Source organism: Crotalus tigris, unplaced genomic scaffold, assembly GCF_016545835.1.
Source record: "Crotalus tigris isolate CLP2741 ecotype Arizona unplaced genomic scaffold, ASM1654583v1 scf7180000017946.1269602, whole genome shotgun sequence".
In the NCBI taxonomy this organism is placed as follows: domain Eukaryota; kingdom Metazoa; phylum Chordata; class Lepidosauria; order Squamata; family Viperidae; genus Crotalus; species Crotalus tigris.
Genome location: NW_024096738.1, coordinates 903351 through 919399, shown reverse-complemented (window position 1 = coordinate 919399; position 16049 = coordinate 903351). Strand labels below are relative to the sequence as shown.

General features: G+C 36.6%; 1 protein-coding gene across 2 annotated transcripts in view; it reads right to left on the bottom strand.

Moving 5' to 3' along the window:
* The window catches only part of POLR2B (RNA polymerase II subunit B), a 23193-nt gene extending 7144 nt beyond the window's left edge, over positions 1–16049 (bottom strand). Inside the window, exons 1-16 of one of the 2 annotated variants that reach the window (XM_039345233.1) lie at positions 15896–16049; positions 14227–14299; positions 12914–13064; positions 11861–11973; positions 11469–11688; positions 10791–10949; positions 9538–9702; positions 7917–8113; positions 6716–6835; positions 5444–5630; positions 4232–4375; positions 3299–3438; positions 3096–3207; positions 2564–2718; positions 872–1070; positions 581–749 (exon numbers count right to left, since the gene is read on the bottom strand). In XM_039345233.1, the coding sequence (XP_039201167.1) occupies positions 581–749; positions 872–1070; positions 2564–2718; positions 3096–3207; positions 3299–3438; positions 4232–4375; positions 5444–5630; positions 6716–6835; positions 7917–8113; positions 9538–9702; positions 10791–10949; positions 11469–11688; positions 11861–11973; positions 12914–13064; positions 14227–14299; positions 15896–15914 (2323 nt within the window). In that variant the 5' untranslated portion in view covers positions 15915–16049. Of the gene's footprint in view, positions 1–580; positions 750–871; positions 1071–2563; positions 2719–3095; positions 3208–3298; positions 3439–4231; positions 4376–5443; positions 5631–6715; positions 6836–7916; positions 8114–9537; positions 9703–10790; positions 10950–11468; positions 11689–11860; positions 11974–12913; positions 13148–14226; positions 14300–15895 lie in introns of both variants that reach the window. The other variant, XM_039345234.1, reaches the window with a different exon arrangement.

Genomic DNA, 16049 nt, shown 5'->3' with positions numbered 1-16049 from the left:
ATAAGAATGGGCACACCCAAATACAAGTAATAACTGAGATAGATATGAACAAGATATAGAAATAGAAAGAATGCACTTAAGCAATAATAATTACTGTTTTGACCTCTGCCTTGCTATAGTTTATGCCAAAAAGTACTATACTCTGCCAAATATATTGAACGAGAAGGGCTAATTTAAGGAGCAAGCTAAGAATTATTTCAAAGTTGTAAAGCTTTTCCTTTGTGATCAAACATACTGGTGCTAATGCTTTTCCGTCTATTAATGAAACCTAATTGATTAAAGGGAAAGGGAAAACTTATATTCTTTACTAAGGTAAACCTCTTCTCACTACTAGTATTGTGATCCCACAGCTGTTATTGCTAAATCATCAATTAACAAATATCAAATCATCAAATCCACAAAAAAGCCCCCCCATCTCACAGAAAACTCATTATTAGTACTCTGGAAACACAAATATTTATAGTAACTCAAAAAAAAGACACTTTGGCATATCTCTTTAAGAAGTGGATTGCTTCTCTAAGGTAAAGGTTTTATACTTGAAGGTATTATATTTGCACTAATCAGCAACTTGCAGTCATACCTGCTGGCAACTCTCTGAACCTCAAATATTCCATAGAACGTGTGGTCACAAGGGGCTTCTGAGGATAATATAAAACATGGGCCAATGTATCCATACGGACATGGAAATTAGTGATATAAACTCCCATGGCTTGTTTGCCCATAGCAGATTGGTATGTATTCCTAGGAGACTATTAAGAAAAGAGAAATTGTGTTAGGAATGGAAAAAAACCCTTCAAATTAAACGCATAATAAAATATTATTCTACCAAGTTATAAACTCTTAATTTACTATAAAATAAAGTCCAACAAACCTGATTGTGATCTGGAAATGGAATAATAGATGCACAAACTCCTAGAATCATGGAAGGGTGAATCTCACAGTGTGTATATGTGGAACAATATGCCACACCTTTCTCCTGCAAGTCATCTGGAGTCATAGCCAGCATAACAGTCTCCTCTTCTAGAGTGTCAATGTATTCTACTACACCACTGGCCACCAAATCCTGCCAGCTAAACAAAACATCTCAGTTATTTTAGGATTAGGAACGCCCCTTTTGAATCTAACCAACTTGCTTTCTTGTTTTTTTTAATTAATGCAACTACATTCAAAGCTCTAAGAACAAATTTGACAAATGAGGAGGAGGAGGAGGATAATAAAGTTAGAGGTCATCAAGTCCAACCCCCTGCTCAGGCAAGTAACCCTATACCATTTCGGACAAATGGCTGTCCAGTTTCTTCTTAAAAACTTCCAGTGTTGGAGCATTTACCACTTCTGGAGGCAGGTTGTTCCACTGATTAATTGTTCTCACTGTCAGGAAGTTTCTCCTTAGTTCGAGGTTGTTTCTCTCCTTGATTAGTTTCTATCCGTTGCTTCTCAGTTCCAAGAAAATGCATATCATTCAGTATAATGAAAAACTAAAAGTAAAGCATGCTATTTTGCCCTTTCGTGTACAATAGTATTTGGTCCATTCCTTCATTAGTTGATGGTTTGGTTTTGTTTTTGCTTAATGCATATACTGCAGAAACCAATGTCTTGATTCCTTAGAATTCATCCCCTCTCTAAACTTGCTGTCTTAGCCATCTAACCCACTAAAAATAAAGTGTACTGAATATTGTCCACACTCAACTCTGAACATAAGAGTCTGTAATGAACCCATTTATCTAGCTGACTGTCAAAAGAGAATCTCTAATGCAACATGGGAAAGAGATAGGAAAGGGAAGTGCTGTAACATTCAGAAGCTGACATATATTCCCTGTCTTTTGCAGCTTCCATATTTAGCACACAGTAATTCTGGAGATTTCAAAAATGCCTTTGTTACTTTGATGAATGAAGGGGAATTACAAGGAGGAATGTAAGCAGGTACACAGAAAGAGCTACCTTTCACAAGATCAGCAAACAGCTGTTTTCTACCACATCTAAGAGGAAAACTCTCCAAAATAGTGACAGGAATTGTTCCTAGTAGCACCTGAGTTGTACTAGCAAGTCAATCACTCTAGAAAATGCCTAGCAAGTGTTTCAGACAAAACTTTTCCCATTCCGAAAACTGTACTCAAAAAGGAAGACTTTATTCACTTCATGTATGATTTGGACCTTAGTCTAAATCAGGGGTAGGCAACCTTGGCTCATTTATGACTTGTGGACTTCAACTCCCAGAATTCCTGAGCCAGCATGGCTCAGCTTGGAAACTCTCCCTTTCCCCTCAGCATGGCTGGCTCAGGAATTCTGGGAGTTGAAGTCCACAAGTTATGAAAGAGCCAAGGTTGCCTACCCGTGGTATAAATCATCAATAACAAACACTTATTTTAATTCCTGCTCATTTCCACATAACATTTTAGCACACACAATTATCTCTAGAGCTCAACTTGCTGGTTATGCACTTTCTTTGGCTAATGACCCTTCTAATTCACGCCTGGAATTTTCTCTTCTTTTCCCATGAAAAGCATCTTTGAGGAAAAACAAGTACTAAATCCCACAAAAGGAGAACATTTGAGTGTAACCCCACCTGTAGTTGTTATATTCACGTTCTTTCAATTGGTCAATATGCCTCTTCTTCAGTAGCAATTTTTGTTTTTCCACAATTAGAAGTGGGCGGCAGATCCTCCCAGCATCAGTATAAATGCGAATTTCTCGTTCCCTGATATCTCTGATCATGGACACCTGCATGAGAAGACATAGTTCTCATAAACATTTTCAACTAGCCATTTTTAGCAGGCAGGCCAAAGTGTTGAAACACCATGTTCTCAGATGCCCTCCTGACATTTTGCAAGTTGTGAAAATGGTGCTCTTTTAGCTTTAATGGTGATTAACCAATCCTGATGTCAGATAAAAACAACTCAGTATCTGAAGAGTCAAGGTGAACATTCTGAATTACACATGGCCTTTGGAGAGATAATCACAGTTTTTAATTCTTCAAAAGTATATAAAATTTAAATTGCAAATCTTTTTTTCTAGCTCAACGTATTTTATTGTCTGTCTCCAGATCTTTTTTGGTCTAGGTTGCACCTCTAGGTTGCTGGAATTACAACAAAATTTACCTCTGACACTATGATGTCCATTTGCCGCCGCAGTTTTCTCAGAGTATTCATAAGCTGCTCTGGATCTTTGTGAATTCCAACCCAGCAACCATTCACAAATATTTTTGTGGCACTTAAGGAAAAAAGGGAAACAGTTGAGTGCTGCTTTAGAGAGAAACATATAGAAGCTAATGGAATTCCATTCCATTGCAATTGATTCTTACTCTGCAATTGCTGCTGGGGAGATTTCTTCCAGGTTTTCCATACTCCATTCTTCTAAAAATTCCAGAATTGGGGATGGCTGAGACCCCACAGAAATATAGGCCATCAGAGCAAGATTCTTCACAAGCCCCACAGCATGACCCTAAGAACAAACACAGGGTTAGTCTTCAATCTTAGCAAGCTCTATTGTGCACAGATGTTCTGGCATTTTTTGAAATTATAATATCATTTAAGACAAGACTCAAGACTATTATATGAGAATGGATTCTGAGGCCCATTTGGTGGAAGACAAAACCTGAGAAACCCCTTTTTAAGGTTTCATGGAACACCCTCTAATAATTGCCCTGAATTGTTGGTTTGTTAAAACATTCCTGCTATTTCAAGATACTGTAGAAACAAACAGGAAATATGTGGCAAAAACCCAATAACAAACCCAACACTTTTAAAAAAAAAAAAAAAAAATCTTGCAAGATTCTCCCAGAGGTGGGAGAAAAGGAACACCCTAGCTTAAGTTATTTTACATTAATACCACACTCATTGCAGCTCTTCCATAAATGTTCCCTGTGGCCAGCAAAAATGTGCTTGCCGCTGTTCACAGATAACTCAGTTCACAAATCCTTCACACTAACTTACTGGGTTTCATTAACAACCAATTATAACTTGAGAAGATGTTTAAAAATATGAAAAGACACTCTACTAAATACTGCAGAAAAAGATGATAATAATAAGGGGAGGCCTCTTTCATGGAAGCTGTACTTTCCACATGCATTTTTTCATAAGCATCATTTAAACAGCAATTTTTCCTATGAAAATTAGGCAAATTTTCCTATGTAAAGTAGCCTAATTCACATGGGAAAAATCTTACAGCTCCAATTTTTTTGGAAAATTCTATTCACTGATGATATAGAGCTACTTAAATACAATCTTTGCATTACCTCTGGAGTTTCAGCAGGACAAACCATTCCCCACAAAGTGTTGTGCAACTGCCTGGGCTTTGCTAGTTTACCATCTCTTCCAATAGGTGAGTTTAAGCGTCGCAAATGGGAAAGTGTAGAAGCAAAGGTGAGACGATTCAATACCTCAAGAAATGCAATCAAGGACATTTTTAAACTTTTCATAAGATACAAAACCTAAATCTTGTTGCCATAAGCTCTAAAAGTTATGTTACCAACTATGAGGAATATGTCACTGATAGGGAGTCAGCAAGAGTGAGCTGGGCAGCCATATAAATTTTCTTAATAAATAAATAAGTTTTATTTGCAACATTTATCACATATAATTTGAGGACTCACATTTTACTAATGTAATTAAGCATAGTTTAATTTAAGAACCAAAGAATACCAGGGGCATTTTTAACCGAGAACAAAATCTAATTATTCTCTCAAGTGGAAGTTTACTGAAATTCTTTCACGGTGCAATTTTATTTTCTTTTTAAAGGATTTATCCTCTGAACACTGCAGCTCCTCAGCTAAATTTAATTTTCCTCACCCAGACAAGATTCAAACTGTAGCAAATTTGAGCATCCCTAAAATAGTCAGAATGAATCAAAGGGCCTCCATTATCTGCAATGTGAAAGATGGGGAAATCTAGAAGTATGAATTTTAAAATAGTCCCCTGTGGATTAAAATACCATTTATTCCTCCCACACATACACTATAACTGCAATAACAAAAGAGATTATTTTAAGTAGTAAGAGGCAGGAAGAGGCACAAGGAAGATATACAGTGTAACTGTATTAAGAAAATTTTGGATAAATGATCCACTTGGAAATAAATAATCGAATGCCAAAGAGTTAGGACTGCTGCTGGCTGAGGAAGAGGGTGGCTCAGGGTTAAGATACTGAGGTCCTGAGGTGAGAAGCTAAAGTAGAAGGAACAAAATGAAGGATGGGCAGAAAATGGGGCAAACAAGGCTAGTAAATAAATAGTTTCTTTTCCTATTTATTTAGGAAAGAACAATGAGGAAAATAAAATGAGCATTCTCCTATTTCAGCCAACCCACTGAACTTGAATTGCTGTCATTCACTAAAAAGAATTATGGTGATATAACCATGTCTCTCCTGAGCTGATAACTTTAAAGAATCTAAATTTGAGTGGCAGGAGTATCTAAAACAATACACTGTTTCACGCAACAGACAATACACTTACTTGTGACACTCCAGCTCTAGCTTGGTGAGCTTTCTTCTGATCGCCCCAGTTGCCAGTTGCCAGTGAGTATTTCAAACCATCTGATATAATCCTTGTTTTAATTGCCAACTCCAAGTTAAAATCTTTGCCTCTGTCAATAAATTTCTGGGCATATATTCTAACCTCTTTCAGCAAATTCTTAAACATTCTGTTCAAGAAAACAGAAACATTGTATAACGATCAGTGCAGTTTTGTGTATTTCCCCATAACCTTCCTCATAAAATACCAAACCAAAAAGTGTCTATTTGCAAAAGATTAGCTACAGTTAAAACCAGATTGCAATGGGACTAACATTCTCAGGATGGATACCAGATGAATAATCTTTTCAACCATGCCAGAGTATTTAAAGCACTCAGATACTATTATGAATCTGATTGTCCTGACATTGTACAATGAAGCATTTGGAAAAAAAATAAATCAGTTCAACAGTTATGTTTCAGGGGGGGAAAAACAATTAAGTAAAACACTAGGCTGAGGAGCAAAATCTTTCATGCCTTCCACTATTTTCTATCTCCTTGATCATCCAAGCACTATTTAGAAAGGGAACTGTTTCAAATAGTCTAGAAGAGCAATGTGTTTCAGTAATCATGATAATTTCAATTAGTTTGATAGTTAACGCAAAATTAAAGGGTCTCAACATGAAGATTTTACTGGCTATAAAGTCAACAATCCTTGAAACATGCATTAGTCTATTCTTCCAGGGTAAGCAATGCTTTGCAAAGAAGAAGGAGAAAAAGGATTAAAAAGCAAAAATATTAAAGCAAGAGATAAAGGAAAAGGAAATTAATGTTAGTTTACAAATACACTATTGATTACAGCTTTCTATACCATTCTATGCTTGCAAACCATCTTTGCTTCCATGCACTATCAATATATTGCCTTTTATTCTCTAAACCTGGCATTTATCTCTCTTTGAGGATATCATTCATTTCAGCTAACCATGACATTCCCAGTCTTTCCTATCCTCTTAATCCATTCATTCTTCCTTCACATATTTTTCCCACAGTTTGATTTTCTATGGTCAACCAACTCAATGTTTTGCACTGCTTTCATAAGTCACTCATTTTTTTTTTATTCAATTCACATTTACCATCACCCATCTCTTATCTACAGATTACCCTACAGGCCATGATGTTTTACAGAGATGTAAATATGTGTATTTTTACACATAACCTTTCAAAAAGGTGCAGTGTACTTACACAATCTAAAGTAATAATGACCACATGTACTCACCCTCTGAAGAGAAAAGCAAGTAATGGTCCTGCAAGGTCAAGCCGCTTGTTGCCGTAGTGATCCCTATCATCTAATTCCCGTCTCCCTAAGGCTGCTAGCAACAATCTATGAACCATGTACCTGAGAAACAGTGATTGACACAGATAACAGGAAATTAGAAGTCCAGGTTTCTGAATTTTGTACATATTACAAGTCAACAATTTACTCCTAATAAAGGAATCTGCCCAATCTATCATCTATTCAGAAAATCAAATTGTCATCCGAAGTACTTCATTGCATGTTATTTACATTTGCTGCCAGCAGTTTTAAAGCTGCAATTAGCGAAATTCAACTTTTTTTTATTACAACTCTATTTAAATCACGTGATTCATTTTTGGAGGATTACTGCAGTCTTTGATATTACTTCTTATATAAGGCCACAGCTAGTTCAACACTCTTGAAATTATGCCGGATGAACAATTCAACAGAACCAAGTCACTCTTGATTCTTTTTATGTGATATTTTCACATTATCTCTCGCTATTCTCACATTTGGAGATTCCTTACTATTTTACATTACATAGCAATTAAATATACTGAAGCTCACTGCTTTCTAGGCAATCTCTTCAATATGCTGCTGAGAATCATGAAGGATCAGGAATTTTGTAGATAACAAAACCCAGAATATCTGTACAATCATTCAGGAACCTTTAATTTATCTTGTAAAAATATTGTAAATAGGTCAATTTTCCTTTTCAAAATACTAATGAAGCACCAATAAACTAATCAACAATAAACTATAATAAATAAAACGGACAAACAGGAATGCTGATACTGAGGTCCTCCCAATAGCATAAATCATTCAGAAACTTTCCACTGTACCTTTGAGCCCCTGCATCTGAATAAATTATAAATAATAAATTAATAAAACACTAGTTAAGTTTAAGACAGCATTTCATTGCATCACACTGAGCCAGTAAATGAACTTTACAAATGTGCTGGATCATACATAAATGTATATTTTAAATACTCTCTCCCAAAGCAGCAAGAGGATGTTCCACTCTTACTATTTTTTTTTTCTAACAGACCTCTGACTTCATATTACAAATATGAATCTTCCATTCCTGGGGCACATTTTACCCATGTTGCTTTCAACTGCATAATCCCCACCCAATATGAACACACAAAAGTTTACATGAATAGTATTCTTTATTAACACATACCCAAGAAAATAAGCCTTTTTTGTTTCACAGAAGTCACTGACACCAACATGTGGAAGCATCTCTTTCTGTAAGACTTCTTTGGCATACTTGATTCTCTTCTCTTTAGTGACACCGGGCTTTGCACCTCTTGAACCAATGAAATTCAATGCAACGTTCTGTTCCTGAATGACAAATGCTTCATCCAAAGACGGCTTAACCTATTGCATGCATAAAAGGAAAAGGAGAGTTACCTTTTACAAGGAACTTCTTGGAATCTAGAAATACGTTATTAAGTGAAGATGCACAAAAATAGTCAAGAGTCAACAAGTTCTAGCAAGTTTCCTGTGGAACGCATCCAGTGTTCATCCTTGTGAAGCAAACGTTTGTCAATGGTCACAAATCAGGATAGCATTATGTAATCTCTAGGTTTCTAAAGCCAAATTAGGAAATTATAATTAAATGTACTTTATAGTAAATAATAAAGTATACTTTATAATAAAATGAAGAAGATGAACTGAACAAGAAAGAGCTAATTCTATCTCTTCTACTAGAGAAGGTATGGATTTAGATTTCTTCTGGTTCCATAAAGCAAAATCCCTTCTCTTTAATAGCATGTGCTGATTTCAGCTGAATGTGATTTGGCTGATCCCTTAAATTTCATTCTAGCACACCATAACTGGTAAAGGATGCATCCTAGAATAGGAGTGTAGGGTCCATCTCCCTATCACCAAAAAAATACTTTCGAGTAAGTCCAACTACCATTCTTGGGGATGAAGCTAACAGGTAAGAGATATATAGCCTCTTTGTGACCATGTGTGAACAAAGTTGGTGTCTAAGGAAGATCTATATAGTTTATAATCTTTATAAACATAGGTGGCTGCCTCCCAGAGCTGCCATCCAAATGTCTATTGAGGCCAGTCACGTGACGCTCTATTCAAAAGAGTGCTGTGAAGCAGGAAAGAGGCAGCATCGCGCTGGCTGGGAATGCTAGACAATGCATTCTCTCACTCCATTTTTTTATAGTAGAACATGAAACTCATTTCCTCTGATTTCCTGTTTGTATGAGGAAGACAGACGATCTAATGAATGAACTCTTCCTGACCTTTTGCACACCAAGCTTCAGCCATACATTCTCTGTGATGGAATAGGCTAAACCATAGGAAGCTGTATCTGATTTCCTGCCATACTGCATGCCCATTCTGGCATCAATGGACCTCATTCTTGAAACTGGCCAATCAGGTTTTATTAGTGCTCTTTCTCACCAATATGATGTTAGGGGGAGGGTTTCTGAATGACTACAACACTGCTTGCTTCCTTTAAGTTTCCACACCTCTGGAGGCCTGACGAGACTTTTTCACTAACTGTCCAACTTCCAACTCTTAAGCCACTCTCTTAGTTGGCCATGGCGCCCTCCTGGTGCATGATTCTATATATGCATTGACAACATGGCAGTGAAAGTACTGAAGGTCTGCTTCTCTCTTCTTTACTATCATCCTTTTATTCTCCAAGACACAGTTGATTCCTTCCTCTAGAAATTGCATGCAATTCAATTTGCTTTCAAGTTTAATAATGCAGGAAAAGCACATCTAATAATATACATTATGCTAACTTAGCAATTAGTATATAGAATCATGGACTTTACCATTTCCATCATCTCAGGATCTTCAAAGTCATAAATTATATGCTCCAAGATGTCTCTGTCAGATACAAACCCTAATGCACGGAACACAATAATGATGGGCACTTCCTGCTTGATATATGGCAAAGTTGCCACAATACGTTGACCTATCGCACTCTTCTTTGCACCCTAAAGTTAGAACAAATGCAACAGCTATGTTATCAAACTGTATTTAGGCAATATTTCATGATTTTAAGATGCGCTGCAATTTTAAGAAATTGAACACGCACAAACAGAGTCAAATCCCTTGGACATATGCACTCAGATTGAGCAAAAAAAAAAAGGATCTCCAACTTCTAATCCTTGCAGGTAGTTCAGTAGAATACCATAGTTGACAACTTCTGAGATCATTATAAGGTCCAGCAAGACAAGAATAGTTAGGTTCCTGCCATCCAGGTCACCACAAAGTATCCACCAAAGTGACCAGTGCAGTTTTGTCCATGCCCATCCAAAGTGTCAAAGGTATCGATAACTCTCACACACAATTGTTGTAACTTTCCCCATTTCAGAGATCTAAGAGTCAAATGGCCTTAAAGTATCCGATAACTCCTCCCACTCTGCCCTCCCCCAAAAAACAACAATCAGGCAAAATTGTCCCTTGAAGGTGGGGACAGACTCTGGGAGATCCAACAGGATTTCTAACTGACTGGATTTAGACCAGTGGTTCTCAACCTGTGGGTCGGGACCCCATTTGGGGTCGAACGACCATTTCACGGAGGTCGCCAAACAACACAGTCCACCATTTTTTCCCCCTTTTCCTCAGTTGTGCTACTCCCTTTTATTCTATTGGCTTTTGAAAGCCAATAGAATAGACTCTCTTGAATAGAGTCTAATTCTATTGGCTTTCAAAAGCCAATAGGAATTGTCCAGGCTGTCTCTGCCCTGATGAGCCCGCCAAAAGTCCCATTCTGCAAACGGTGCTGCACCAGTTGAGTAGTCCTCGACTTACGACCGGTTGAGTAGTCCTCAACTTACGACCGGTTGGGGGTCGCGGCATTAAAAAGGTTGAGAACCACTGATTTAGACCTTGGCCTGCATTTTTTTACTTCTTCAATTTAGACCGGCGAGGTAAAAGAGAATGAAATAAATCTTATGTCCTTGACAAATCAAAGCAAGCCTAATATAGACAGGAGAGTCAGAAGGATGATCACTCTGTTCATTTATGAAACCCTAATTTTTAAGTTATGAATTGAAAATTATGAATTGAAAATTCTCACCTGCCCACCTCTGGCCAACATGCTAACCCATATAGTACTTGTTGGTCGAGAGGAGTTCTCCAGGCAAGAACGGCATTCTCCTGTGTATGCATATTTAGAATCTTTCTTTGCAAACACATATACTGTGTTTGTAGCCATTTTCTCTTGAGCAATCAGAACCTGTTTGTAGAATATGAACAAACATAAAAAGACCCTGTTTAATAGCTAGTTTACTGTTAAAACATAGTCTTTTGGAACGCTTCAAACTATAATCGCATAGAGTTGCTGGAAGTCATGATATACATAATTATTGTAAATATGTATATTTATATGATTATTTTCACTTGCAAAAAAACCCATAACAGAGCAGGTATGGTACAAAGAATTCTGAGTTCCAATCTCCACTAAAAAAAATAATAAAGCAATATCTTTTGTTTCAACCAAAACAGTATTTAATGAATGGCTGAAAAACTCATACATTCCTCACATATTATGCAATCTTTAAATACTCAGGATAGAATTCAATATAGAAAATCAGATGGTTAATCAAAAAATACTCTTTTTTAATAATGTCTTTTAAGAAAAATACTCTAAATTTAAATCTAAAGATGGATGTTCAAAAGGGACTGAAGCTATGATATAGCAAGCAGATGGAAGATTCTTAATTATGCTTTCTTCTTGAATATACCTAAACCTTACCTTTTCTGATCCATTAATAATAAAATAGCCTCCAGGATCAAGAGGGCATTCATTCAGTTCACAAAGATCACGATCAGTCAAACCATTTAATAGGCAGTACGTGGATCGCAGCATGATCGGAATTTTTCCGATGAATGTTTTTTGATGCTGTGTCTGCAGCTGGTCTTCTCCTTCCTTAATAACTGTCTTAGTTATGTCCACGTACAGTGGTGCAGAATACCTTTGGAAGAACATTTGCAGTATGTTTCAGGGGAAATGTTAAAAATCAAATATCTTCTCAAATAATTTAAATACCAATATAATCAGGATTACTTTGTACCACTGTACAGTACTTCAAATAATTATACAACCCTTGTATGTTATAATAAATAATAGAAGTAGACAGCTCTTACGTAAGATTTCTGAGCCTGGCTTCATTTGGCATCATAGGTGAAGGGGCACCATCTCTTTCCCAATGAGTAGGCTTGGACAGATAAATTTGTTCAAATTTCAAAAGATAACGTGGCTGAAAATAACATAAGCATGGCATCAATTAGGAATCTCATCCAGCGGTACCTTTATCAAATATATAAAGTGAGGAGAAGCTATGCAAACATTCTGATGAGGATCAAGAAACTGAAGGTGAATCTTGGCCCAAAAGGAACATTATGGAGAGCCAATTACATTCTCTGGGAATTTGGAAGGTTATATCATCTGCTTTGGATTAGCTTGCATTCCTCCTGAAGGAATGAATGTATAAGTGGAGGTTGCTCCTTGAACTGTCACTACTACTAAGAGTAAGAAGCAAGAAGTACCTTTTCCTAGCCTGGGTTGGTCTGTTTTACGTAGCAATAATCTAGCTGCAATAATACATGCACTGACTATCTTAATATTGGACCACCATAATGCCCCTGCTGGTAGGTTACCTATGAAGTTGGCCTAGCAATTACAACAAGCGTAATAACGTATGTTACAGCTATATTGCCAAACTGGACAGTCTAACAAAAACATCACATCTGGTTTTCTAATATACAAATGTCATTAAAGATTTTTTAAAACAGTGGTTCTCAACCTTTCTAATGCCGTGACCCCATAATACAGTTCCCCATGTTGTGGTGACCCCCAACTACTTATACATCACCGGGTGCCAGGGGCGTGGCCGAAGAAAAGGGGGAAAAAATGGCAGACAGCCTTGTTTGGTGACCCCCGTGAAATGGTCGTTCGACCCCAAATGGGGTCCCGACCCACAGGTTGAGAACCACTGTTTTAAAAGGAAGATAAAAACTAACATAAAGAAAAGAAAGAAATCAAAGAGAAAGCTAAAAGTGAAATCAGAAATTGCCTTTTGGAAAGAGAAGCAGACAATCTGACATGCTACCTTCCTATATAGAGGGTACACAACAATTGGCTGTTGGCAATCATGACTTGTACTTTATACTATCTTTAAAAACGGAACAGTTTCTTACTGGTTCTTCTACTTCACCGGTAGCATGTTGAGCTTCTGCTTGTAGATCAATTGGTGGGGCATCTTCTACAATTCTTTGCACAGACATCTGAATGAACTCATCAAAAGAATCCAGCTGCTGTCGAACTAGGCCTTTTTCATCAAAATAGGAGCTTTGGAAAATATTTTAGAGCCAATCAACATTTATATTCGATCTTTATCATAGCACAGACAATCAAAAAAGATGTATTTTCACCTATATGAAATAAGAGAAAAATGCATCTTGCTACCTAAATTTTTTACTAGTATCTGCTTTAAGTTATAACTTATAGTCAGCAATTCTTTTTAAGTTGCTCTGATGTATTTTTTGTCAAGCAAATATAATGAATAGATAGTAAAAATTATATCTGTTTTGCCAAGATATAAACATTTAATCAAAGATATTTAGGCACAGTAGTCCTTAACAAAGGCATTCTGGGAAAATGTAAGAATCAAAATAAAAGCACAATAAAACAAAAATATCATTTAACTGGATAAACATGCACATTTTAAAAATCCCTCTAGAATAATTTTGAAAGTGAGCCCAGGTTTTCATAACAAAAGTACAGTGAAAGCATTCAGCATTTTACATGAAACAAAGTGATTTATAGAAAGCAGAACAAAATGCAAGCAATGTATATCATTCTTTCCCACCTGCATGGCTTTGAGATGTATTGGCATTACAATTTCTATAAATTCCAACAAAGTAAAATGTTTATGTTGTAAGTACGATTCTTTAAAGGGACTAAATAAAATATTTATAAAATATACTCATTGGTATATAATCACTGTTTTATAATTATCATTTCAAAATATGTATTATGCTACCTTATCAACAGACTCCTTGATGCTAAATATCACTGTCTTCATTGAGAAACACTTTTCCAATCTGGCCTAAATTAAGCCTATAGTCCCATGCATATATTTTTTCAGAACAATGACTGTGTAATAATTTTAAAACACAAAAAGTAGATAAAATGTATGTATATGTGGACATAATAAGCAGGCAAGCTTATTAAAATGTAGCTGATTTAATAATTTAAAATATATATATGTTCCCGTACTCCACAAGGCACTCTTTTCAAATATTTTGCATAAGCCCACCTAACAGTAGTTTCTCCTAAATTTTGTGCAATAATTTTGAGTAAACGTGCATTGTTAGGTTGCCTGCTCTACTGATTTGGGCTGGAAAAAACATGTCCATGTGGTTTTCTCTTCTCCCAAAATGTAAATGGATTAGAAAGAGTGTTTCATTCTGGGAATTCAACATGTTATCTTTTTAGTATGAAATATTACCTGATGACAATCCAGCATGCTTCTTGCCACAGATCTGGAGTGATTTCATCATCATCCTCATCATATTGCATATCTACCAAAAAAAAAAGGGGGGGGGAAGGAAAGATAAGCAACTTCTATAGCATCTTTCTAATCCTTTGCACAGAAAGTATTACTTTTAATGTTAATAATTTATTATTTTTGATGTTTACTTCTAAAATCTCTGGGTAATAAAGTCCAAACAGTAACAGCTTTTCAATATATTAAGCAGAGGTATGGAAACAGAATCTGAGATCTCTTTATAAATTATTTACCTTGTATTTTACCACTAAGTTATGAGTTTGCTTTTATATTACATAATTTAATTTCTAATTTAAAAAAATCTCTTTTTACAAAAGTAAAAAATGTCTTCTACAGTTATCTGGGAATAAATTTTATGTAACAATGGGACATCTTCAAACCATTACCTCTGCATTTGCAAAAGCAATCATGTCTTATACATATTAAAAGTCACAGAAAGGTTAAATAACTGAAAATAAATGCTAGATTTTGTTTCTAGTCTGATCTGTAGTGGCTGAAAAAAATTAAAGCATATGTTAACTGCTAAATTCCATAATTTATGTGGAATGTTTGTACCCAATATCTTTTTTTCTAGCTGGACTAATATTTTGTAAACGGTATGTATATCGGTGTGAGAAGTTTTAAAAATGAAATCTGACAACCCAGTAGGCACAGCTGCACAGAAAATGCCACATTATCATTTAACTGCAGCATGGCTAAACTCAAGAATTTAGATATACCAGTGATGGCGAACCTTTTAGAAACTGAGTGTCCAAACTGCAACCCAAAACGCACTTATGCATCGCCGAGTGCCGGGTGGGTGTGGCCAATTGGCTGGGTGTGGCCCATTGGGTAGGCGTGGCCCATTGGGTGGGCATGGCTGCCGTGGTAACGGCAGACTGGGTGGGACTAAAACGTTCAATCAATTCCAACTTTGCAAGATCTTTTTTTTTCCCCGCGAGAAGTTGAAATTGACTGACTGAATCTTTTTTTTTTTTTGCACAGGGCGGCGGAGGCCTAAAGCGAAAAGGTTTTATAAAACCCAGCTGAAGGCCTAGGACTGGTGCGACGGCACGCGTGCCCATGGAGAGGGCTCTGAGTGCCGCCTCTGGCACGCATGCCATAGGTTCGCCACCACTGTGGTATACTTTATATTACTACATATTAAAACAAAGACACTTCACATATTAGGGTTTGAAGATGACTTGTTTTCCTGAAATACACTTAAAATATCCAGTTTAACCTGAGGTTGAACAATGGCTCTTATTCAAACGTCTTCACTTATATTACATTACGATATCTAACAATGGGATTCATTGCTCACCCCTTGGATCTATTCTACACTGTCCTCCTCCAAGCCTTAAAGCACAAAGAAGCAATATCGGCCTGATCTGATTAGATCTTATAATAATAATTGCAATAGTATAATCGAAACCCTTCGGATTCCCCACCATCTTTAACAGGACGAAATGATTAAAAACAGCCAGGCTACTAATTAGTAGGTTACTTGGGATGCCACAAAGAAAACCAACAGACAGGACAATTTTAGGAACCAGAAATGATATGGAACAAAGTTCCCCACAGAGGTGAAGGCTCCCTTCCAAAGCAGCTTCCTTAATAAGAGACTCACCTTCGTCCGCATCATACATCTTGGCAAAGGTGCCTCACGGCTGGCCAGGAATACACACAAGATATTCACCGCCACCGAGACCGCTCACTTCTGAAACAGAGCCACAGGATTATTATCGCGCTTGCGCAGAACTCGCATTTCTCATTCCTTACTT